The 26,554-nt window shown below is 37.4% G+C and overlaps 1 protein-coding gene across 6 annotated transcripts in view; it reads left to right on the plus strand.

Moving 5' to 3' along the window:
- Positions 1-6,236: 6,236 nt before the first annotated feature.
- Positions 6,237-26,554, plus strand: part of SNX13 (sorting nexin 13) — a 129,566-nt gene continuing 109,248 nt past the window's right edge. The window contains exon 1 of one of the 6 annotated variants that reach the window (XR_006820495.1): positions 6,237-7,555. Coding sequence is in view for 3 of the 6 variants with exons in the window: in XM_046020529.1 (XP_045876485.1) it covers positions 6,956-7,555 (600 nt within the window). In the remaining 3 variants the exon portion in view is untranslated. Of the gene's footprint in view, positions 7,556-25,985; positions 26,117-26,554 lie in introns of those variants that run through there. The other 5 variants (XM_046020529.1, XM_046020526.1, XM_046020528.1 and 2 more) reach the window with 5 other exon arrangements.

Raw genomic sequence — 26,554 nt, forward strand, 5'->3', positions numbered from 1 at the left:
CAAAAAGGACATCTATTTTTAAAAATCAAATGTGAAGCCCTCTGCATTTTGCTGATTTAGTGAACAGGATAAATCTTATCCAACAAAATTAGGTGAATATCCTATAGATTTCAAGAATAAATAGCCTGATTTCACATTCCTTTTATTTGTCTACTTGCTTTGTTTTTTATAGAGCAAGAACTTTTTTTGACATGTTTGCTGATTTCTCTGTTTGTGGATATTTACACGCATGGCTGTTATAAGGTAGGAGGTCTCTCATTTTAAGTAGAAAGGTGGTAATTCAAGGAGTTCATTACCATTCACAGAGTGTGCCTCTGCTCTGAAGCAAGGTTTTTGAAAAAGGTGATGATGAATAAGCTTGTTGAAGTAAAGTGATAGGAAAATGAACTGCAACTTATTTGGTATCATAAATTTTAACCTTGAAAAAACCTTAAAAAGCATTTGATCTTGAACCACAAGACATTGCCCAACATTTCAAATAACACTGTGTACACAGTATATTAGTATATTAGTATTAATCTAGTTATATGTTTAACCTAAGTTTGCAGAAGAAGACACTAAACTTGACAAAGATAGAGTTTCATTTCCAAAGTTTAATCCTATTTAATAGTGAAGATGGGATCATAGTGTAAATCTTCTCAGGCTGTTATTCATTTTCTTCCACAGCCAATATGAAGGGGTATATGTCTAATATCTTTTCAACTTAATTGTGTGTATATGTATTACTAACAGGTTTAAATTTGAACATTTAAAAAATATTTTTAAAAATTTTATTATTTATTTGAAAGAGAGAGAGAGTGAAAGCATGAGTGAGGTGAGGGGCAGAGAGAGAAACAGACTCCTTGCCAAGCTGGGAGTCTGGTGTGAGGTTTGATACTAGGAGTCTGGGATCATGACCTGAGCCGAAGGCAGATGCTTAACTGACTGAGCCACCCAGGCACCCTGAAACGTTTAAAAAAGATTTTATTTATTTGAGAGAGAGAGCACAAGCAAGGGGGAGGGTAGAGAGATAGGGAGAATCAGATTCCCCTGACGCTGAGCTTGATCCCAGGGATCATGGCCTGAGCCAAAGGCAGACATTTAACCAACCAAGCCACCCAGGTGCCCCATAAATTTGAAATCTTTATTTAAAACAGAAAGATTATCATACAGGCAAGAGTGAAGGCAGGTCAAATTAACTTTGTGCCAATAAACATAATATATTGCCATTTTAAAACAATAGTAATTTTTAGGATAATCTTATTTTTTCACCTTACTTGTTAGGTCAGTAAAGTAGGGCCCAACATAATAGCAGTCTCTGATTTCACCCTTACTTGTAAAAATGGAACTAGCTGAGGTAAGCCTTAAATATGGGGACATATTAGGTTCTGTCCATGAGCAGTGATTCCTTTTCTCATTTCCTCCTTTGGCTGATGGCAAAAACAGGAGGTCAAAGGCTAGTTATAGTTCTTATGATTCACGTAAGAAACTGGGGACATGATTATTAAAAATGTTTAATTTTTAAAGTTAACTAATTTAATATACTTGAAGATAGTTTATGCATACATATAATTCTAAATTATATAACTATATGGGGTATACACATATACACGCATACATACATATGTGTATATATTTAATTTTTTCATTAAATATGAACTTTACTACTGGTTGTATAAACTTGAGCTAAAAAATGTAATTCTCTGGGCCTCAGTTCCATCATTTGTAAAATGTGAATAATAACATTTCATTATTTAACTTTATATCATTGTTGTGAAGCACTTAGAACAGAGGCTGGCATATGGCAAAAACTTAATATTAGATATTACAGAGAATTATATATTTAGTATATGAAATATATATGTGTTTATCTTTATTGGTATCTCTATATCCAAGTGAAGTTTCTTCTGTAAAATCATCAGTTGTTTGGGTCTATAGATAAAAATCTAAAAGAAATTTCATTACGTATTTTTCTTTTATGTTTTAGGCCTGTGAAGCTATTCTGTTTGATATGACGTTAAGTAGTTGTCAAAAAGCACAAAGAGTGAAACTTAGTATGTCCAAATGAGAAAAAAATCAAATCATTGGGGAGGTTGCGGGAATCTCAAAAAGAGAGTAGCGAGCTACAAGAGAATCTACATGTATTACAAGTGTGTGAAACTACATCACTGAAGGAAGTAGGGGGAAAGGTAGCTGAACTAAGCAACTTTGGAAATAACTGAAATTAGTAAGATTAAAGGCAAGAGGAATTGTGTCTAGACACTGTATTCTAGTTGATTAGGTTGTTGCCCAAGGGTTAACAATTCTGATAATGCTATGCACGTATACTGAGATTAAACAATTAAATAAACGGATGGCAAGCGGTAGGAACTAGGTTTCCCACTGTTGGAGTGGGAATTTACAGATAAGCAAAGGGAGAAGGCTAGAATAATTCACTGTTAATGGGTTAGAGTTAGGAGACATCAGTATGAACTCGTGTTTAGCTTAAATCAGATGGTTACACACAGAAATATGTATAGATGCATGTATATATTGATTAATGTACACACACATATTTCCTTGCTTTATGAGTTGCAAGGGATGAAAAGAAAGGACACCCTAAGTAGCAAAGAACACACTTGGTGCCTAGATCTTGTTTTCTAATCTTCAATAAAGGAATGGAAATTCCTTAGAGAAATGGCTGATTCTAGAACTAGTGTATAATGACCCTGGAGCATTTTATAGTATGTAGGGTATCCTGTAGAAAGGGAGTCCTCAAAAAAGCAAAAAACTATCCCACATTGATATGAGTATATTAAGAGGACATAGGGCAACTAAGAATTCCCAAAGCCGGGACAATTTGAGCCACAAAATACAAAAGTGTTGGATTTAAACCGGAGTACAAAACAAATATCTGTGATTCCAAACTCATATAAATAAATGATTGAATTGATAAAAAATGGAGAAGAGACACATTTCCCATGCAAAATAATTCCAAATAATTTAAGTAGATATTCCGCCCTCAACGAGAAGGAGCTTAATTCTGGGCTCCTTGTGTGTGGGCTGCTAACAGTGACTTCCTTCCAAGGAGTGTAGTAGTATGGAAAGGGGAAAAACAGGAACTTTGTAGCAGAGAAATCTGACAAACACTGCCTCAGTCAGGTTGACTGAAGTCAACATCAACAGTGATAAATGTTGTTGATAGTTTATACCTTTGACTGGTGACTTGGGGCCACTCATTAAATCTGTCATGGCCTCAAAGGGTAATAAGATCTACTATGGTAGCCTTCTTCAATTGTTAAGCATAATATCTGCAAAATACCTCCCATAGCACCTGGCCTGTACTCATAACTGAGAATTAAATGTTTGAAAAGTGCCGTAGGTCTAATTTTTGTGATGAAAAAATATTTGTTTCAATAAATATTGACTGAGGTTGCCAGTGATCTCTTCATACTTCTGAAATGTGAGCATTATTATTCTGCTATGGCTGCATCTATTGTTAGCAAAGCTTCATGTTATCTCTGTTTCAGTTTCTTAGGCTTGAGTTGCCTAAGTATTTCCTCAAAAAATACTATGCAAGAGAAAAAAGCACAAGCTGGGCTATTTGAAGCTAGACTTCAGATGACTCTTAAATGCCCTGAGATTTCTGCTTACTGTGGCCCTACCAAAGCTGTAACAAAGAATCAGGATATCCTGCTGTTGTCTGTTCTTAGAATGTGTCTCCTTTGTTGGCAATGCATTACCTCAATACTGATTCGCTGGCTTTGATATTGGGCATTGTTAATGAATGCATAGTACTCTTTAGTTCAGTAGCAGTGGTAGTTGACACTGATGATAATGGTATTATGAAAAAACTGGAGTTAATGAAATAGCTTAAAAACCCAAAAGATTAAAATAGAACAACTGTGTGATAGATGTGTTTGCTTGGAAGGTTGATGCGGTCTGTTCCCAGTTTCTCAAAAGGAATTGTAGCTAATTTGTAACAATCTGAGTATGTAGGAGAGTTTTTTAAATCTGTTTTTAAAATGAAAAAGTAGACAAACTAGGTATTCCAAATTGCTGCTTGGAGGTTGAGAGATCACTGGCATTGGCCTATTTAAAAGGGTCACACAGGGGTGCCTGGGTGGCTCAGTGGGTTAAGGCCTCTGCCTTTGTCTCAGGTCATGATCCCAGGACTCTGGGATCCCAGGACTCTGGGATCCCAGCTCTGGGATGGAGCCGCGCATTGGGCTCTCTGCTCAGCAGGGAGCTTGCTTCCTCCTCTCTGCCTGCCTCTCTGCCTACTTGTGATCTCTATCTGTCAAATAAATAAATAAAAATCTTTAAAAGGGTCACGCACTTGATTTTTGCCTCTGACCTCTTTTCGTCATCCCTTCCTGTGTTAATTGGACAGATTGGATACTGCTGTTGCGGAATCAAACTTTTTGCAAGAACAGCCACGTAAATATCCTTATCATGTGTTTCTTAAGACGGATTGTTATGTTTTGAATTTCTGATTGATAGCCAAAGCAGCCGGCATTTCAGATCAGCTGGTTCCAGGTTTCCTTTGTAACAACTGATAGGGTATTTTCAAGACCACATGGAATGCAACGGTAATCTGTACCAAATTAGGTGCTTATTTTAAGCTAGCTGATTCTGTAAACATTGTTTCTCAACTATACAATTCCTCAATTTCCATAACTCACTGAAATGGCATACCATATTCAGTTTGTTGCTTCGCTTGCCAGCATGTTAATTTTAACTCATGCCCAAGGTAAATGTAATGCTTGTTTTTAACATTTTTTATCCTTATCCCTCACCTCATTACCACCACTAATAATAAAGGTATAGCTCACATTTTTGTCATACACTTTTCTCCTGCAGTCCAGTGACAATAAAAGTAATTCTCCCCATAACTGCAAGAACACGCAGTGGCTGATTTTTAAAAAATTAACCTTCCAACACCAAAGATTTTGTTTTAAATTAACTTTAATTAAAGTTTTTCCTTTTGAGATCTTTCAGAAAATGATTTACCCATTCACTTAAGAAATTCTTATTGAGTGCCTACTATGTTCCATGCAATATTCTTAGTATTCTTGGTGCTGAGGAAACATCACAACAGAACAAAAAACCAGAACAGAACAAAAAAAATCCCTGACCTTGTGGAGCTTATGCTCCAATGGCGAGAAGACAGACAGTAAGAAAGAAAAACAGTAATTACATTAGAAGGCTTAAGAGTTATGAAGAAAACTGAAGCAAGGGAAAGGGGATGAGGATAGGCAACATTTTAAATGCGACAGAGTAGGTTTCTTTGGAAAAGGTGACATTTGAGCAAAGATGGGACAGTGGTAAGGGGTCTAGCCATGCAAGTATTTGGTGGAAAGATCTTTCTAGATGGAGTACAGTCAGTGCAAAGACCCCAAGACAAGAACATGCCTTGCTGTTATAGGAGCAGAAGAGCTGGCACAAAGTGCTTAGTAGAAATGAGGTCAGAGAGGTGGATGTGAGGAGGGACTTGAGATGCTAGCTAGCATAAGGTTTTTTAGGTCACAGAAAGGGATCTGGCTAAGAAAACTAGGAGCTAGTGATTTTGGCTTGCTCCTAGGTCTACAGATAAACTCTTAAATGTTAAAAACACGTTCAGGTCATATTACAGGTTTGTTCTACCAACAAACCTCACGTTATGTCTACACTTACTTTACCACCTTTAGAACAGGTGAAAATGTATCACTCCTGGAATGAGAAAATATGTGCAAAAAGTTAAATACTCAATACTAAACGCCTAAATTACAATTTTAATTCATCAGCTGGTATCTTAAATATTAATGTCTCCTCTGTTTTCTTACTTACAGGTTGGAACAGTATCTTTTTCCAGCTTCCTTGTTGTCTCTAGTATCTTAGTTTCCCTTAACATCTTAGTCCAGATAGTATTTTCCAGTAGTATTTCCTATTCATGGCTTAATCTGTCAATACCAGTAACACATTTTATTGTGTTGCAGAGGTCAGAATTCTGCCCAGCCAGTAATATGGAAATTATGTATCAGATGGAGATCAAAACAAAACTGCTTTGCCTCCATTAGCTGAATTCAGTAAAAAGAGTGTTCTTCTATCTAAATGAACAATTTTGTTTTCTTGGTGAGGACACAACAGAATAGTAGTAACACAAGTCTGTAATGCCTTCACTTAATATTTCGAGAATATAACAGTAATGTGTTAAGTAAATTTCATTTTATAAAATAGTAACATTGTTAGGGAAAGGAGTAGAGGTGTGGGGAATGAGATTCTGGAAAGGGGAATGAACTATTGGCGTTAGTTTCCCCAAATGCCTTTGTACCCGTGTCAAAAAGAGATGGAAGGGTTCTGCATTTCATATCTGAAAATCTTCAAATTTTCTTGTAAACTAGTTTCTAACACACAACAGAGTAACACACTTTCACAGCAGGTTCAGGTAAACTACTTTCACTCAAACGCAGGTAGAAGTGGCAGCCTCCAATTCCACACACTGCAACCCATCTAGTGGTAGATTCAGAATGGTGTCAGTCTCAGGGGCTCCTATGCACAGAGTGCCAGAGTTCAGTTCCATTTTAAGTTGGCACTATGTATACAGGCAGCTGCTGAAATCTGCACACCCTGATACAGAAACATAATATATCAAGACGCCAGGAGAGCTGTAGAGATGGCAGTTAAAAAGCAAAAGCGGCTCCCCCCCCTCCCTTTTTTTCCAGGTCTCTTAGAAGCAGCGAAACTAAGCCCTCATTGTTATGCAGGTGGTGGCCAATCACCTAATCTGCGACAGTCCGAACGGCTAGGATCGTGGGTAAAGCTGATATGCCTGTATCAATTCTACAACCTGTCGCGCACCCCAGAAGAGGGTTCGCTGACGACTGGTAAAGACAAAGGAAAGTTTCTGTCAAAGTTCCCGAAGACAGGGACTGCGTGGGGAGCAGTTTCAGATCATATTTAACTCCATTCGCGGAGGGCGCCGACCCAGCTCTTCGGTTGCCGGTGGGCAAAGGAAATGCGAGAGGGAAGTTTTTCTACAGGACATCGGCCGCCTTGTCCCCGAGAGGCGCGAGGTGCGCAGCACCATCAGTCGAAGGCTCGGTCTCTGCCGGTCTCGCTCCACCCCAGAGGCGGCCTACCCCGGTGTGCGGTGGAGGACGAGCGAGCGCCGCTAGTGCGCGCGCCGCCTCCCGTACTGCCCCTGCGTTGGGCCCGCTCTCCACTCCCGGCAGTCCCAGGTGGGTTTGGGAACCCAGCTTTGGAGGCCTCACCGCGGTGTCCGAGTGGACCCCGCGGCTTCCGCCTTCACTTCCCCACGCGCCGGCGCCATGGAGACGGTCACGAGTGGCCGGCGGCTCCTGCGCCCACCAATGGGAGCGCACGTCGCAGAGAGACGCGGACGTCGCTCTTCCAAGATGGCGGCGCGTCCGTCGCGAGCAACCGGGCCGGGGGGAAGCCAGCGAAGCCGAGTAAAGCCGCCGCCCGGGAGAAGACTGAAGGAGCTGTTCCGGCCGTTGGCGGCGGCTCGGGCAGTTTTCGTTGCTGCTACGGCTGTTGCCATGCGGCGAGGCTAGGGAGGAGCTCACTTCCCCGGGGTGTAATAATGTTAACAGAGGTAAGCGGCGACGGCGGCCAGTGTTTACCTGTGAAATGGGGAAGGGGCCGGCGCCAGCTCTTCCGAGAACATCATTTCTCCCGCCCGCGGGCCTGACCCTCTGTAGAAGGCCCCGGGGCCGGAGGAGCAGCGGGGATCCTACAAGTGCCCCCTGAATAGGAGCTGTGCTGACTCAACAGAGTCCCACCACCTCCAGCTGCTGTGTCTCCTCTTTCGCAGTTGCCACTTGCCGGTCGCCCGTGGCACTGGTCATCCTCCTGCTGTCGCTACCTAACTCATCGCTTCCTTCGTGGTGTCCCCTTACACGCTGCTCTGTGGCAGCGTTGGTCTCTCTGCGTTGCTGCTGGTTCCTGTTCCCCTACGGTTTGCTCGAGATCTCCCTTCTCCGGTCCCTGGCCTCCAGGGCCCTCCACTTCCAAGCTCGGTCAGCATCCTGGGTTTGTCACTTGGCCAGACCGGTTTTTACCCACCCCCTACTTTGCCTACTTAGTGAAGTGGACCTTTTTTCTCAAGCGACACTTGAATAGCCCAGTTATATCACCGTCCTCCCTCCCCCCTCACACCCTGTCACCTTTTTAAGTCGTAGGAATCGGGAAGTTCAGTTTAGCACCTACAGTCTTGATTTGCTTAAGGCTCCCTTGGTACCCTTTGTGGAACAGTTTTGTTTTTTAAACTTGGACCTGAAATGGAAGTAGGGCAACTATGACTAGCCAATCAGTTTCCCTTTTCTAGTGCTTCATGTCCATTGCAAAAAAAACCAAAAACAACCCAGACTTTTTGAAGAAGTAGAGTTTGCCTTTACTAGCAGTACTTTAAGGGGAAGAACTAAATTGGTCTAATTAGAGACTTGACCCAAGTTAACACAGTTATGTGTACTGGTATATGCTGGTGTAGGCGTCACTGAAGATAAATTCTGCAGCTTGTGGATTTGAGGAAATATCTTAGAAGCTACTCGCTTGAAGTCCTTTGAAGGTTCCGATGTCAGTTGTCAGGGACTAGTTTGGGTATCTTTGTGGGCTGAGTTAAGGATAGGAAACAATTTTAATGGGCAACAGGAAGTATTCCTATCTGGGCCAAAGGAAATAAAAACGTTTGTAGATGAGTGGCTTTTGTTGTGTTAAAAAGTGATGAAAAAGGATTTACTTGCCTTTCCAATTTGTTGAACTTCTGAGGAAGTTCACATTTTGGTATTTGCACTTGATCTGCACACAGAGCTTTGGAAAATGATTTATCTGGTAAATACTGGTTGATATTAATTCATGAAATCCTTATTTCTTGTAGTTTGTAGTTCACTTAATATTTCTAAATTCCACATATTTTTCATTCCTGGAGTTTATTTAATTTTCAGAAATTGTGATGTAGCTTAAGTTTCTGTTGTTATTAGCACTATTAGGTTCAAAAAAAGTCCTAAGTAGCAGAAATTCTATTTTTACCTTCAGTGTGATATTTTGGCGAGAATAATTAGCCTTACAATAAGTTTCAGTGGAGTCTTTAATGTCTGATATTTTATGACATGATCTTCTGATGAAACTTGGCTTAGGTTAGCATGGTTTAAAGAGTTCTAATGCTATCACATGAGCTCAGTGTCTGCTACCAAAATGCTAGTGTCTTGATTTGGCAGGACTGTACCTTTTAAGCCACTGTATTGTAAAGTGGTTTTGTGTTTCAGTGAAATATTTTAAGCAGTACGTCATTGATGGTAGTAAGATGTACTTTAGTGCTTTGTGTGTGTTGATTGGTGCACAGCTTGTAAGTGGCTGAGCCAGGTTTCCCACCTTGGCAGTCAGTCCCTGCCGAGTCCATTCTGTTAACTACTACAGTCGACCTTCCGGAAGGAAGGCCCAGATTAAATGGTACTTGGATTTTATCTTTGGTTTTTAGTAGTTATTTTATAGATGAGAAAACTGAAGCCCAGAGACTGGTCCAAGGTCAACATTTATTAGTGGCAAATGTGAAACTTGAGTCCCATCTCCTGACCTAGTATTTCTGACTGTATAGCTTTCAGTGAGTAATTTTCTCCTCTCTTAATAGATTTTATAACACACAACTTTTTGCCCGAATATTGTTAGTAGATAAACTGAGAATTATTACTTGAGAAAGACTTTTTGTTTTACCTTTAGCCTTTTGTTTTTAAGGCTCAGAAATAGTCTGTTTTGAAATACATTAGATTTAAAATTTTACTCAGTAATTGTTACTAAAAAATTAGTAGTGTGGGACTCCGTTTGACTGCTTCTCTTTGTTCCAACATAGATCAGGAGATATTAGGGGAAGTGATTTAATTCATGTTAGACCTTAAAATATATAATGATGAACTATGTGCAAAAGAATCTCTTGTTCAGTGAGCAGACTCTGTGCTCAGAAAGTGGTGAGTGGTACTGTCTGCTTGGTTCTTTGATATCTCAGCATTGAGGTGGGAGACACAGTCTTCAATAGCCAGATGAGAAGACTGAGAGTTAAAATAGTTGGCTTAAAATTATTTAACAGGTGGTGGAACCAGGAGTCACACCTAGGTCCTTTTATTCCAGATTGTGTGCTGTTTTTGTGACTCAGTATGGAATGAATGCATCATTAATTTTCTTTTGTAGCTGATAATCATCAGTAAACTATTTTTAGGTTTACTTTTTGTTTTTGTTTTTTTTAACCAGGATGAGGATGCCAGGTATATAGATACATAATAGTAATAGTAGTGATAAACATTCATATGAAACTTTAGTTTTGCATTTTGTCAAAATAGATCTTTGAAACCTTTCAGAACCTATGCCAGTGGCCAATTAAGGACCATCTCAAGTTAATAGAAAAAATTACCTAGTTGAGCAAATTGATATGTATGTTGAACTTTGAAGCCTGTGATGGTAGATTAATGTGAATTGAAAGTACAGCCCCAGTATGTACTCTTGCCTTTTTTTTTTTTTTTTTTTTTTTTGGTTTGTTTCCCTAAAGGGAGGTTAACATAGTTTTCGATTTAAACTTCTTGGCTTCAATTTGTATTATATTCATTATCAGTACAAATGACATATTTAGAAGACTTGCTAACCATATCTGTGTGTCTTTTGCATTTTCCAAATAAGTATGACTGGTTTGTCTGTTAATCTATAAATTATAGATTTAATAATAATAATAAATGTCTAGTTAATCTTTTTCCCCTTCTACTGTCTTTGCCCCTGTTAGTACTTCTGCTTATTTTTTTTTTTTAAAGACTTAATTTATTTATTTGACAGACAGAGATCACAAGTAGGCAGAGAGGCAGATGGGATGGTTGGGGTGGGGGGAGCGGGCTCCCTGCAGAGCAGAGAGCCGGATGATGCGGAGCTCAGCTCCATCCCAGGACTCTGAGATCATGACCTGAGTGGAAGGCAGAGGCTTAACCCACTGAGCTACTCAGGCGCCCCAGGACTTTCTACTCATAATGTTACTCCTCTTTGTCATAGTGTACTTGAAAATTATTTGTTTAATGCCTATTTGCCCTCCACTCCCCTCTTTTAAAAAAGAAGCATAAATTTACATATATCAGAATTAGGGTATGGGATGTTTACTTGAGGATTTATTTCAGTTAATCTGAATTTTCATAGGATTAGAATGTAATGAAATACATTAGGATATAAAGAGGTATTTAACAATGAATTGTCATTAACCACATTTTTAAACTTTTTTTTCAAAAGCTTTTAGGGTTATGAGTCTGAGCATTTATTATTACAGAGTACTAAAGGTATAGAAGATATAGGATACGGGGTGCCTGGGTGGCTCAGTGGGTTAAGCCTCTGCCTTCAGCTCTGGTCATGATCTCAGGGTCCTGGGATCGAGTTCCATGTCGGGCTCTCTGCTCGGCCAGGAGCCTGCTTCCTCCTCTCTCTTTCTCTCTCTCTGCCTCCCTCTCTGCCTACTTGTGGTCTCTCTCTGTCAAATAAATAAATAAAATCTTAAGGAAAAAAAAAGAAGATATAGGAAAATATGTTGAATTTAAACCTGAGCTGTGGTATATGCTGGAGGTTGTTTTTTGCTAACAACCAGTTACCAGCCTGTGGACATTGGTCTTGTGCTTTTAAAAATACGGAGTAAAACATTGTAGCTGTTTAAGCTTAATAGTTTGGGTTGTGCGCAGATGTGAGGTGTTAGATAAAAATGTTTTATATTTGTATTAAGTCACTGCCACCCAGATTTATTGGTTTTTATATACTAAAGCTAATTGTAGCTTTCGTGGTTAACAAATAAGATATAGGTGGGAAAAGGTGCACTCTGTAGCGCTTTAGAAGTCTCAGGTTAATAGTTGTTGAGGGAATAAAATTTTGTGTTAAAAATACTTTTTGAAGATATTTGCACAAAGGAAGTCAATAGGTTTTTCCTTTCGGGATTTTATAGTGTTTTGATAGGTGATTTGCTCTTAAAGGTGATAGAGTTTACATTATAGTACAGAGTTGTTTAATCATGTGATGGTAATTTTATTTGTCAGCTTAACTGGTCGTGCGGTGCCCAGATTAAACAATTATTTCTAGGTGTGTCTGTTAGAGTGTATCTGGATGAGGCTGAGATTAACATTTGAATCAGTGCGCTCTCTAAAGTAGATTGCTCTTCCTATTATGGGTGACCACTCTCTAATCCCTTGAGGGCCTGAATAGAACTGTAGGTGGCAGAAGGAGGATCCCCCCCCCCTCCCAAGAGCTGGAACATCACATCTCATTTTATCTCTTTTCCTTGGATTGGGATTTAAATCTTTGGTCCCTGGTTCTTAGGCCTTTGGACTGAATTACCACTAATTTTACTGGGTCTCCAGCTTTTGGATGGCAGATTGTGGTACTTCTCAGCCCCCATAATCATGTGAAACAGCATTTCATAATAAATCTCCTTAAAAAAAATCAGTACTTCCTATTGGTTCTGTTTCTCTCTGAGAACTCTAATACAGAGACTCTGGTATTTGGATGGGTTGTTTCAAAGTTTATTGACCACTTTTCCATAGACATTGATAAAAAATTGTTTTCTTAACTAGTCTACTGTATGCTTATTGGGCACATGAGTGGCTCAGTCGGGTTAGCGGCTGCCTTCAGCTCAGCTCAGGATTCCAGGGTCCTGGGATAGAGTTCCACCTTGGGCTCCTTGCTCAGTGGGGAGCCTGCTTACTTCTGCTCTCCCCCTGCTTGTGTGTGTGCTCACTTGCTCTCTCTCTCTCTCTCTCTCTCTATGACAAATAAGTAAAATCTTAAAAAATAATAATAATAATTAAAGGTATTGTTGTATGTCATAAGGCCACTGGAAAATGTATTTGCTTTTGATCTTTTCATGCGGTAATTGCCAACATATATATATAGCTTTTCGCAGATGACATGGGTTGTTTTATGTATTAATCTAGTCTTGTTAGATGTGCTCATGCTTACCTACATTTAGTCTCATTTCTAGTGTTACTGTGGAATGAAGAGAAATCTCTTAAAGGGAGAAGAAAAAGGTTATGAGAGGATGTTTGCTTCAGGTGGAATCAACCAGGCTGTTAGCTGAGTAATAATGGAAAAGGAGCGAACATGAGCTTTTGGAAGAGGAAGAAAATAGGTTCTATCATGGGGAAGTTTTCAGCACTGGTCACTAAGTAGCTAGCCATTTGGTGGTGAAGCTAAGTGACTTTATGGCATTCCTGAGTGAGGTTCTTAGGGTATGGCTTTTTAAACGTGTTTTGAAATTTTGTGGTTTTACAGACCATTAAGTGCCCTCTCTATCGATGGTAATCTAAAATTGACTTTCTGTTTCTCAGGTTTAATTTTGATACTACAGCACTTTAAATATTTGGAAGGAGAGAGAGAACTTTGAATTAAAGCAAGTGGACAGCTTTAAAATAGTAAACTATTTGACCATTAAAAAAGGGTTTAAAATTGAGTGAATAAACAGGCTGGACTCATGGTGGTGATGCATCCTCATGTCTGTCAACAAATTACATGTACCACAGTAGTGTGGCAACAGACAATAACCTGTTGTTACGTGGTATAAGGATGAGTCCCAACTTCACTTATTTATGATGTGACATTAGGGAAGTTGTTTGAAATTTTTCAGTCTTAGTTCCCTTCTTTGTAAAATTGGATAGTAGTAGCACTTCCTTGCTGCTCTCATATTGTTGTGAAGATCAGATAAAATGATAGTACAACTCTGTAAATTTTCAATCATTATACAAATATTTGTGATTAATACATCAGGTTGCCCCCCCCCCCCCCCCCCCCCGCAATATGCCTTGCATTGGTATGAATCCAAGTCTTAGGCTCCATCTAGCTTTATGGCTCATTTGCTTCTTAGTGGGTGGATGGATGGATGGATTCCCAGAGAAAGAGGGTGCCCCCTGGCTATTTGTGTAGATATAGGGGAGGCCGAGAATAGATTAAAAGAAGTGAAAAGAAGAAAAAAAAGTTGACAAAGAGTATGTCTTGCAAACTAGTAATGAGATTAGTTTCCTATGTAGTTGGTAAACTGATTCCAAAGAATTTTTGAAAGAGAAAATATTTTGATAAAGTTCACTTTATTTGAGGGTTAGCAGTCATTTCTACATGTCCTTAAATATTTGTGGGGAAATAAATCTTTTAATTAACCCTGATAAATTCTTGAAAGGAAAAGGTGTTGTTTAGGATAATTTTCATAAAGCTTTGGTTATAACTTGTATCAGAGATTAATTTTTGCAGTTTAATTTGTTCACCAAACATAAATACATCTATTGTGTGGTAGGCACCTGAGTTCTGGTGCTGAAGGAGTGAGTCAGATCTGAAACCTGCCCTCAGAAAATTCACTATCAGAGCTACCTTGTGCCAGTTTGTCATTCATTCACCTGAAGCCTTGAGGTCTTTTGTCGAAATAAAACAGATAACATAATTAAAGGATGAAAAATCAAGCGGAAGAAAAGGTTGGAGTATGTAATTAAAAGGTAATTACTTGCATTAGCTTTATAACTCCAGTTAAAACTACCAGTTTGGATGAGGTGGTAGCTGTAAAATGAGTTTCTTTGTTATTGAAGAGTCAGCCCATCTCTTCTGTCTGTATTTGCTCTAAGCTAATTCATAATAAATTTTTTAAAAAATGAGAAAAGAGAGGTAAAAAAATTGTGAATTTGTCATGTTCTTTGTTTTTTTGTTTTGTTTGGTTTTTTTTGGAAAAGACTCTTTAATAAAATCTCCTTAAGGGGTCTACCATAGTCTACTGAAGGATCCAGCTGAATTCCATTACCCTGATAAAAGTAATGCTTAGCTCTACCCTCATCTATTATATATTCATTTATATGTTTATTTTGTGTTTCTTCCCAACTGAATGTGAACTCCTGAAGATGGAGCTCACAGTTGTGTTCCCAGTACCTGGAATAGAGCTTAACATCTAATGTCCTCACTAAATATCTGTTGAGGGGATGAATGTTAAATATTCTTTGTAGTAAGATTAACGTACAAGTGAAAAATAATTTAAGACAAAAATTGTCTACCATAAATTTATGCCAGCACATTAATTACCTTTCAAGGATTGGTTATTATTAGTGTCCATTAGACATTTTTTAATAGGACACCGTGGTTGAATATTGTGTTTGGGATCACAAAACACAAGTTTGACCAAAAAAAGTTGAACACCAGTCTTTTTGTTAGAATGTATTTTGTCTTAATTTTTCTTACAGGTAAAAATCTGGTTAGATTGATGTCATTTTCATATGACCAATTACAAATGCAAGAACAACTTAAATTTTATCTTGTATCTCTTAATACTTGATTTTTATTATGATTTTATGTGTACTACTTAAAATTTGTATTCCTGTGCTAGGTAAAGCTTTGTTTCTAGCAGTATAATAAATCTGATTTTTGTGGTGTTTTGTTGAGTGTTTCACAGTTTGTATAACCTTTAATGCTCTCTCTTTTTTTTTTTTTTTTAAGATTTTATTTATTTATTTGACAGAGATTACAAGTAGGCAGAAAGACAGTCAGAGAGAGAGGGGAAGCAGGCTCCCTGCCGAGCAGACAGCCTGATGTGGGGCTCCATCCCAGGACCCTGAGATCATGACCCAAGCTGAAGGCAGAGGCTCAACCCACTGAGCCACCCAGGTGTCCCCTTTAATGCTATCTTGAAACTTTGCAAGTATGAGTAAAAATTTGGTTATGGATTTCAGAAAGTTGGAAATTTGGGGTACATTTTCAAGGAGGGCAGCTGCTACCTTACTCTCTTGACTAGGCCTCTTGGTGTCATTGTTAGAGACAGAACATTGTTAGATCATTTCAGCCATCTACAATCCCATTATAAATTTAGAAATGATATGTACCACAAAGTTCATTGAAACAATTCTATGTTCTGCTGTGAAAATTAACTGGTTTATGATCTTTAAGTTAGTACCAGACACTTCATGTACATTAATTGGAATAATTTACTGTTCTTGGCTTATTGCGTTGTTTTCTCCCAATTTCCCGAGGAATCTTTTTATTCTTATGCATGTGTGAAACCCACAGGGTGTATCCTGGTTTTGCTTTTCACCATAGATCTGCATGATTGGAGAGTCCTTCGATGTTACTGTGCTTAAACTAACTGAATTGGTTTTGCTCCTGGAACTCTGGAGCTATTTTTATTTTTAGCCTGGCTATGGTTTGGCTCTGTAGAGAGTGTGTGATTCTTTGCATTGTGACATTTTTTTTTTTATGTTTTTTTATTTATTTGACAGAAATCACAACTAGGCAGAGAGGAGGAAGCAGGCTCCCCGCGGAGCAGAGAGCCAATGGGGGGCTCCATCCCAGGACTCTGGGATCATGACCTGAGCCGAAGGCAGAGGCTTTAACCCACTGAGCCACCCAGGCACCCTGCATTGTGACTTTTAAGGCTAGAGTTGTGTGACAGCATGGATGTGTGGAGAAAGGCTTTTGGATGCACCATCATTTGAGGCTTGGAAATTATAAAACTGATTGAAGTTGTGCAGTGTTAATAGAAGAGTTAAACATCTCATTTTAGTTACTACATAAATTTTGGGAAGTAACTGGTCTGATTTTAAGATATGTGTTATCCAGTGTTTAAGTCATAATATTGTACTTTACATTTGTTCTTGTTATCTCTTCTTGAGTTAATTTGAGATGGCATATTTTTCTCAGGGTACTTAATCAGACTGCAGTTATTAATATAATCAGCTATTTTTATACCCGATGTTAATCACTAATATCTGACACATTTTCTTGTGTAGCACCTAAATGCTCAACACCTAACCCTTTGGGATAGTCTAATTCTGGTAAAGGTTAGCAGAATAAGAGAAAATGGGGTAGGGGGAGGTTGGAGGCAGCTTGAAGAGTTTAACAACAAAGAGAAAAAAACATCTGAAATAACCTATTTTAAAAGAGTGGTGTCTTGATTACATAAAAATTTTAGAAAAATCATTCAGGCTTGAGAGTATTTTATAATTTATTAAAATTGTGTTTTATGAACTAAAGTTCAGCAAATTAATGTCGGATAACTCAGAATAGTCAATCAAGTAAAGGCACTAATGCAAAATTTAGTGTGATTGTCTTTATTCTGGGGCGCAAAGTGCTAATCATCTCTCCTTTCTACCTATGCATAAATCTTTGTATACATGCATATACGTATTTTCTAATCACAATTGAACATTTCCAATTTCTGAGGAGTGTATGCTGATGATTAAGAGCAATGGGTGGTGTCAGATTATTTGGATTTGAATCAAAGTTTTGTCACTTCAGAGCATTTTGATTTTGGAAAGTTATTAACCTTTTTTTGAACCTTAGTTTTCTCATCTGCATGACTGTAAATTAATGGTATTTACGCCATAGTGTTGTTGTAAGTATTAAGTGAAATGACACATTAAATCCTGTGAATAATGTTTCCCACAGTAATACTCAGTAAATACTAGGTTCTATTCTTATTTTTTCAGATGTAAATAGCAAGTAGTTTATTTTCATGGCTTAGAATTTAGTGTTTGAAGTTGTTTTTTTTGTTCTTTGTTTCATGGTAGAGATTTTAAAATGTCAAATTGGGGATGCCTGGGTGGCTCAGTCTGTTAAGCATTTGCTTTTAGCTCAGGTCATGATCCCAGGGTCCTGGGATTGAATCCCCATCTTGGGCTTTTTGCTCATCAGGGGGTCCACTTCTCCCTCTCCCAGCTCTGCCTGCTGCTCCCTTCCTCTGCTTGCGCTCCCTCTCTCTCTGATAAGTAAATAAATAAAATCTTAAAAAAAAAAAGCAAAGAAATTCTCTTTGACCCAGATGATCTAATTTTTCCCTGTCTCAGTTTTTACTAACTTTCTAACTTATGTATTACATTGAGAGCTAGATTTAGACAATTTTAGGAGGAAATTGAGAGGTGATACCCATGTAATAGAATTGGTCATAACTAGAACTTTCGACTAATTTATCTCTTCTGTATTAAAGCTTTTACTGTAGGTGAGTGAAATGAAAAAGTTGTAGTACAGTTTCATATAGCGCTTTAAAAATGCCCGTGTTAACGTAGTTTTCTGTTTTGGAAAGTATTATGATTCTTGTCAGTTTGATAAAGTTTTATGTAAAGTAGCTTTGAATTTATAGAAGTTCTTCTGTTGGTTTGTTCCTTTAATAGGGAATAGGCAAGGAATGTAAAGATCCTTTGTTTAAAAAATAGACATAGTGTCATGATTAGTAGTAGTAGTATCGTGCAGTGAGTTAAGAAAAGGACTGAGGGCTGTGTTACTACAAATAAAATTTGTGCTTATAAGTTTAAATATGGATATTAAGCATATAAATTACTTCAGTCCCTCCATATGACAGCTGCCTTTCTGCATTCATGCAATAATAAAACTGTTATACACAAGGAGGGGGTGTTCCTATTATAAAAACATTTTACTTAGCTGGAGATTATGCCATCAAAGTCCTTTGTGGGTGAATCTGTATCTGTCTTTATTTTCCTTTCTATACTTATTTTTTCCTTTTGTTGTTAAGGCTTTGTAGATGTGTTGATTACTTTCCCTTACCTCTTTTATTATTCTCCTCTCTCTAAGCTTGCAGCTTGCCTTCTCAGGGCTTTTCCCCCAACCTTTACCCTTTCCTCCCTCTTGCAAAGAAATTAAGTAGGCGATGATAGAGTATTTAACTTTAATTTTTACACACCACGAATGGGTATAAAAATATTTTTCTATTGTTAATTTAAGAGGTGAACAAATAAAACGGTATGTATACACTTAAAGCAATACAGTGCAGTATAATTTTTTTTTTTTATGTTGGTATGCCTCTTGTCTGAATTTATCTTACTAAAAAGACTCATGATCTCTGAGCTAATGAACACTGTTGGGCTTTGTTTTTTTATTGTGAGTTAAAAGGATCTTGTAGTACTTTCAGGGTCATTGTTTTGATATTGAGTTGTTACTGTACAGCCGTCAGGAATGTGAAAGAAATTTATGTGTATCTGTGCCAACTCTAGAACCATACCCTAAAAGTTACCTGAATACTATTACTTAGAAAATCTACATCAGAGTTTTAGAGTACCATGGGATTAAGATGTTAGTGTCAGTTTAGTTACTTCAGGTTTTTCTGACAAAGTGAATTTTTGAATCTCAGTAAATCACTTTTATTTGATTTTTCAGATATTGTCTGTATAATCTTGCCCATCCCCTCCTGACTTTCCTTTTTAAAAAGTCTATTTGAGAGTCAGTGTAAAATAATGGTTCAAAACATGCTTGCATTTTAAATAAACCAAGCTCAGTTCATGGCCCAGTTCTATGATTTAGCTGTTTCCTCATCTGTAGAATAGCATTAGTAATATAACATGTCAGAGTTGTTGTGAGAATTAAATATATATAAAGTGGTTAGCAAAGGTCCTAGCCAATACTAAGCACTTAGTAAATGGTGGCTCCTACTATTGTTTTAGAGGATGCTCCTTTTTATAAGAAAAAAAAAAAGGTAGAAGGTTGGTGGTAATTCATTGCTAGGCTTTGCATTGAAGATCTAGGTGTCTACTGTGATAGGCTTGTGTTGTTTCAATTTACTCTTGGATGATATATGATGGGGAAAAGCAAAAGCTGAGTTTGAATATTGAAACTTTTTTCTTGTTATAGACATGTATGAATGCGGGAGAAGAGGAGCCATTTATGAATATGGCCTGTTTGTCTTGCTTTTGCACCTGTGAACTGCTGTGGTAAAAGTTTTGTGAACTTTAGTAGAGGAACACTTTTGTAAATGGAAATCTTCAGGCATATTAAGTAAATTCATTCTTTATAATTCACTTTTGTTAAAGGTACTTAATATGCCTTTATATTGCCATGTAACTAGGCTTATTTTTCAGAATGAGGTAATGATAGAGAATGGTCTTGATTTTTTTTTTTTTTAAGATTTTATTTATTTATTTATTTAGAGAGCATGCATGTGCTCATGCCCAAGCCAGGGCAAGGGCAGAGAGAGAGTATCTCCTGTAAGATCCAGGCCGAGCCGGGTAGGGCTCGATCTCAAGACCCTGAGGTCATGATCTGAGTCAAAATCAAGAGTTCCACGCTCCACCCACTGAGCCACCCAGGTGCCCCAGGGAATGGTCTTGATGTTTGAGGATCTTTATGTAGTATAACGTGGCCCAAAAAGAGTAGGTGAACAATGCCTAATTGTTGGGTTAGAAGTGCCAAGTGCAGGGGCACCTGGGTGGCTCAGCGGTTTAAAGCCTCTGCCTTTGGCTTGGGCCATGATCCCAGAGTCCTGGGATCTGGGATAGAGCCCGACTTCGGGTTCTCTGTTCAGCAGGAAGCCTGCTTTCCCCGCCCCTCTCTCTGCCCCTCTCTGCCTGCCTCTCTGCCTGCTTGTGATCTCTGTCTGTCAAATAAATAAATAAAATCTTTAAAAAAAAAAAGTCATGTGCAGTACTGTCTAATATTAGAACAATACATTTTATTTTAGTGTTACAGGATCTAAAGAGAACAAGGTATTTATGGAATAGGAAAAAAATTACTGAGAAACCTGGACATTCAAGATTTTAATTTTTTTTTTTTTTTGATGTTTTCTTTTTGGTCTTGAAGAATATAGTGGAATAATGCCCTCTTTCCCATTAAAACATTTTCATTGTTGTTGCAAGAAATGTAATGAATAAAAAACACTCTCCATTATTCAGAAAGAATCTTTTTAAATTAAACTATTTACAGAAATATATGAATTATATAATTTTAATCAATTTTTTAAAGTGCAGTTTTTCAAACATACTGGAACCTTGAAAAATATTGCCTTTAACACCCATATACCAAGAACCTGTATTAACATTTTGTCATATTTCTTCATTTCTGACTCTGTTATTTTTGTTGCATTATAGCTGAATCATTTTAAAGTAAACTGCAGATATTAGGTCATTTCTCAGAATACTCTCATAATCTCCCAAGAGTATAGATTTTTTTTTTTAGCTTTCAGGTTTTTATTTTAATTCCAATGTAGTTAGCACACAGTGTTATATCAATTTCGGATGTACAATATGGTGATTCAACAATTCTATACATTACTTGGTACTCATCACTATAAGTGTACTCCTTAAGCCCTATCACCTATTTAACCTATCTCCCTACCCACCTTCCCTTTGTAACCATCAGTTCTCTATAATTGAGGGTCTCTGTTTCTTGATGTCAACCCCCGTTTCCCCTTTGTTTTTTTCTTAAATAACACATATGAGTGAAATCATATAGTATTTGTCTTTCTCTGACTTATTTCGCTTAGCATAATACTCTCTAGTGCCATCCATGTCATTGCAAATGGCAAGATTTCATGTCTGGATAATATTCCATGTATTATATATGCACACACTCTACATCTTTATCCATTAATCAGTCAGTGGACACTTGGGGTGCTTTCATATCGTGGCTGTTGTAAATAATGCTGCGATAAATGTAGGGATGCATGTATCCCTTTAAATTAGTGTTCTTGTATTCTTCGGGTAAATACCCAGTAGTGTGATTGCTGGGCTATAGGGTAGTTCTGTTTTTAACTTTTTGAGAAACCTCCATACTATTTTTCAGAGTGGCTGCACCACTTTGCATTCCCACCAGCAGTGTACAAGGATTCCTTTTTCTACACATCCTCTCCAACACATGTTTCTTATGTTGTTGATTTTAACTATTCTGACAGGTGTGAGGTGATAGCTCATTGTAGTTTTGATTTGCATTTCCCTGATGTTAAGTGATCATGAACATCCTTTCCTGTGTCTGTTGGCTATCCGGATGGCTTCTTTGGTGAAATATCTGTACATGTTTTCTGCCCACTTTTAGATTTGATTATTTGTTTTTTGGGTGTTGAGTTATGTAAATCTTCTTTTTTTTTTATTAAATATTTTATTTATTTATTTGAGAGAGTGAGTGAGAGAAAGCATGAGTGGGATGAGGAGCAGAGGGAGAGGGAGAAGCAGTCTCTCCACGAGTTGGGAGCCTGCCTTGGCTCCATCTAGGAACTCTGGATCATGACCTGAGCAGAATCTATCAATCAACTAAGCCACCCAGGCTCCAAGCACCAAGTTGTGTAAATTCTTTGTATATTTTGTGTACTAACCTTTTATCAGTGGTGTCATTTGCAGGCATCTTCTCCCATCCCATAGGTTGTATTTTAGTTTTGTTGATTGTTTCCTTCTCTGTGCAGAAGCTTTTTATTTTGATGTAGTCCCAGTAGTTTTTTTTGCTTTTGTTTCCTATGCCTCAGGAGACATAACTAGAAAAAAATTGCCACGGCCAATGTCAAAGAGATTACTTCTTTTTTTCTCTTACAGAATTTTGATGGTTTCCTGTCTCACATTTAGGTCTTTCATCCATTTTGAATTTTTTTTGTGCATGATGTAAGAGCGGTCCAGTTTCTTTCTTTTACCTGTTACTGTGCAGTTTTCCCAACACAGTTTGTTGAAGAGACCATCTTTTTCCCATTGGATATTCTTTCTTGCTTTGTTGAAGATTAGTTGACCATATAGTTGTGGGCTTATATCTGGGTTTTCTGTTCGGTTCTGTTGACCTATATGTCTGTTTCTGTTTTGATTACTGCAGCTTTGTAATATAACTTGCAGTCCAGAATTGTGATGCCTGCAGCTTTGCTTTTGTTTTTGAAGATTGCTTTGGCTATTTAGGGTCTTTTGTGGTTCCATACAAATTTTAGAATTGTTTGTTCTAGTTCTGTTAAAAATGTTGTATTTTGATAAGGATTTCATTAAATGAGAATTTAAAAAAGTATAACTGCAGCATTATTGTCACACCTAATAAAATTACAAGTAATTTCCTATTACCATTGAATATTCATTATATTAAAATTTCCCCAGTTTGAACCAGAATCTGTTCCACCAATATCATTGTTAATATCTTTAAACCAGAATAGGTAATCTCTTCATCTTCTTTTCCTTCTCCTCTTTTCCCTCTTTCTCATCCTTTCTGCCCTCATTGTTGTACGAGTGGTTGTCTTGTGCATTAGGATGCTGTGTAGAGTATACAGAACATCCTTGGCCTCTGTGATAGTACCTGCTCCTCTTACCCGCTCCCCTCAAAACACCTTTTGATAACCAAAAATGGCTCCATATGTTGTTAAAGTTTTCCTGGGGAGCAGAGTTGTCCCTGGCTGAGAGCCACTGCATTAAAGGTCATACTCTTTCTTCACTGTAATTTTTTAGATATTTATTCCTTAGAAATTTTTTTTGTTCTGAATTATGTTCCATTTTTCTGTGTGTTTAGCCTGATTTGCTTATTTAGTTCCTCTTTTTTGTTGTTTAGCTAGCAAGTGGTAGTTTTTAAAATAGGAAGTTTCTAGTTTCCACATCCTTGATATTGTTGTATCTCTTTTTGATTATAGCTGTCTGGTGGGTGAGAAGTGTTATCTCATAGTGGTTTTGATTTGTATTTCCCTTATGCTTAATGATATTGAACATCTTTTCATGTGCTTTTCATGACCATTTATCTGCATTGGAGCAAATGTGTATTTGAATCTCATGCTCGTTTAAAAATTGGGTTGTCTACTTTTTACTCAGTTCTAATGGTTCTTTACGTATTATATGTAGAGGTTCGTTATCACATATTTTAATTTACAAATATTTTCTCCCCTTCTGTGCTTTGGCTTTTTTCATTTTCTTGAAGGTATCATTTGAGTGCAAAATTTTCTGATTTTGATGTAAGCCAATTTATCTACTTTTCTTTGGTTGATTGTGCTTTTGGTGTCACAAGGTATTTAAATTTTGCTGTGCATTTTTTTGTAGTTATCTTCAGGAGATAGTATTACTCATATTGCATAAGTAAGACCAAATAGATAATAGAACTGAAATTAAGTCATTGCAGTTTTCTCCAACTTGAATTAAAAAAATTCTTTTTGTGAATTCAGTAATACATATAGATGGTGTATATGTATTTATAGAAGACTTTACTGAGATTTGAGGGTGACGAAGAGTGGGGTTTATGTTGTGCAGTGTTGGATAATTAACAACCACTATGCTCTTTAGTGGGGAAGCTAACTACAGTGACCTGAAATTCTGCAGTGTTCCTGTCTTCAGTTGCTCTGCTGTGAGTGTTCTTCATGGTTAGTCACACCCCTGGAGGAGGAGGAATCCTCCTGAAGCAGAGACACCCTGTATTTCCAGCCTTGCCCTCCTTGCCCCTGTAATCTGCTTACTTCCCCTCACTAAATTCCTGGCTCGTGATAATTGTGGTGCTTTTCCATTTTTTTTTTTTTCTCCTAGCACATTTTGAGTCTGTGGTCTTAACTTTGGAGATCCTTTATAAGACTGGCTAGTTTTCAGCATCACTTTAAGTCCAGGATTCTTAACTTTGTGTTACTCTTGAGGATCATCTCTGTTAATGGTCCTGCTGCCTCTTTACAGTTACTTGCAGCAATGTCTGCCTTCATCACCTCCACCTTCTTAATGTCATACTTCCTACTAAGTGTTTTAAAATTCTTAATAAATACTTAATTAGGCCTTGGCAATATACCAATACTGTTTTTTTTTTTTTAAAGATTTTTCACATCAAATCTATTTTAAAGGACATGTGTGTGTTAAACTAGGTCCTCATTATTACCATAATTTGACCAACTATTATGCCTTGCATCTTAAGGATGTTTCATTTTTTTTTTTTGCTTAGAGGAGTACAAATGTTATAACAGCCTTTATGATCAGAGCTTGCTAGAAATAAATGTTAGTGATAGTGTATTTTAATATTTTAAGTTAATTGTTAATTGAATTCTAATAACATCAATTAAGAATATGGTGTGTCTTTGTAGGAAAAGTGGTAAGTGCAATCTAAAAATATTGAAGTATTATTTGCACTATAACATGATTTTTGAAAAGCAAACCAGTGCAGAAGCATATTTATTAGTAAGTGAAAGAATTGTTTGCCTTTTCTATTTAAAAGAAAAAGTATTTACTTCTATACCTTTCTCTATATTTAAACACGTGAGAATTTTCAATAAATTTGTAAAAACAAGTGTCAAGGTAGTGATGTGAATTACCTTTTCCTACTTCAGTAAGTTTCTAAATTGTTTATCTAATTTTTTCAGTGATTTTTCTTTGTTAGTATACTTTATGCTGTTATCTTTTCTCTACCCTATAGATAGCAGTTGGTTAGTGAATTGATTTGGCACAGAAACCGAGGATAAGTGGAACCTAAGTATTAAGATACCAGTTCATGATCAGAAAGGAAGATAAACTGTTGAAGATTATTACTGATTATAAAATCTTGTATAAAGTATAAACTATAAATCTTGATTTATGTAACACTGATTTGATGATTGATAGGGTACTGTGTGTTCAATATATATTCTTGAGAGCATACTGCGTGAGCCAAATGTTACAGTTGGCACCAAGAATATATCAATGAACAAAACATACACAGTTTATGTCCCATGAGACTTATAGCATATGGTATATATATCAGAAAATAAACAAGCAATTTCATCATAATGTGGTAAATGAGGATACTGGCAAGAGAGTAGTTGAGACGGTGAGCTGTGGAGTCCAATCTAGATAGGGAAATGGATACAGAAGTGGGCTAAATAAGGAGAAGATAGAAGAATCAAGTGTCTGGAATTCTAAATGACAAAAATAGATACAGTTGGTATAACTAATTTAGAGCTGGAAGATTGTAGTCAGAGAATAAGATAATTAATTTTCACATTTGCCATTCAGAGAAGACAAGATGATGATGAAGTCTAGAGTGTGGTCTTAGAGTGGCTAAAGTGGAGTTGCACTAAAAGCTGGCAAAGGTGGAATATTAATGCTGTTAAAAGTAGACTGATAGATGGATTATCCATATGTATATTAAATGATTCAAGGTTATATAGTACTTGGGATAGAGAAGAATGTTGTGTACCATGTATGAGGAGTTTTGAATGAACAGTTAAGAGTGCCATGGAGATTAGTAGTTCCTACCTGTGACCTTGTTGAAATCACTTGGGGAACTTAACAAACTGCTAATGCTCTTCCTTAATTTGCTACACCTCGGAAATCCAAATAGCTAGCTCTCATCCCCAGCTGTTCTGATTTAATTTGTAGGTGGTGTAACCTGGGCAGTGGGCCTTTAAAATCACCCCCAGGTAGTTGCAAGGTGCAGGAACTGTACAGGAACAGAAGTTCTTACAGGAAACTGACTGGGAGTTATGATTGGGACCATGACCCTGCATCAAAAAGTTGGAGTAAGTAAATGATAAATGAAAAAATAGGCAGCCTTTGAGAGGGTCACTGGAGTAGCAACTTTTACTTAAAGCAAACAGTGAAGTTTTTGTTTGTTTGTTTTACCATGGAATGCAGTAAACCTAGAGGAAAGCTTTGGATAGGAGGGAAGCAATGGGAAGTTGGATAATGGAGGAAAAAGCAAGAACAATATAGTGGTTAATAGTGTTCAGGAGAGTACTGATAACTGAATACATTTATCTTGGTAGTGACCAAAAACAACAGGGCATAGTGGGTTCAGACTTCATGTGGAAAATACATTCATCTCTTCCCCGCAGTGGGTGATAGTTGGTAATTTGGTAAATGGTTCTTAGGCATCAGTTTCGACCTTGATGGGTTGAACATCATAGGAAACACTAGCTTTGTATCCTTCTCTTTGTTATAGGGTTTGGATTAATTGA

Source organism: Meles meles, chromosome 10, assembly GCF_922984935.1.
Source record: "Meles meles chromosome 10, mMelMel3.1 paternal haplotype, whole genome shotgun sequence".
NCBI classification, from domain to species: domain Eukaryota; kingdom Metazoa; phylum Chordata; class Mammalia; order Carnivora; family Mustelidae; genus Meles; species Meles meles.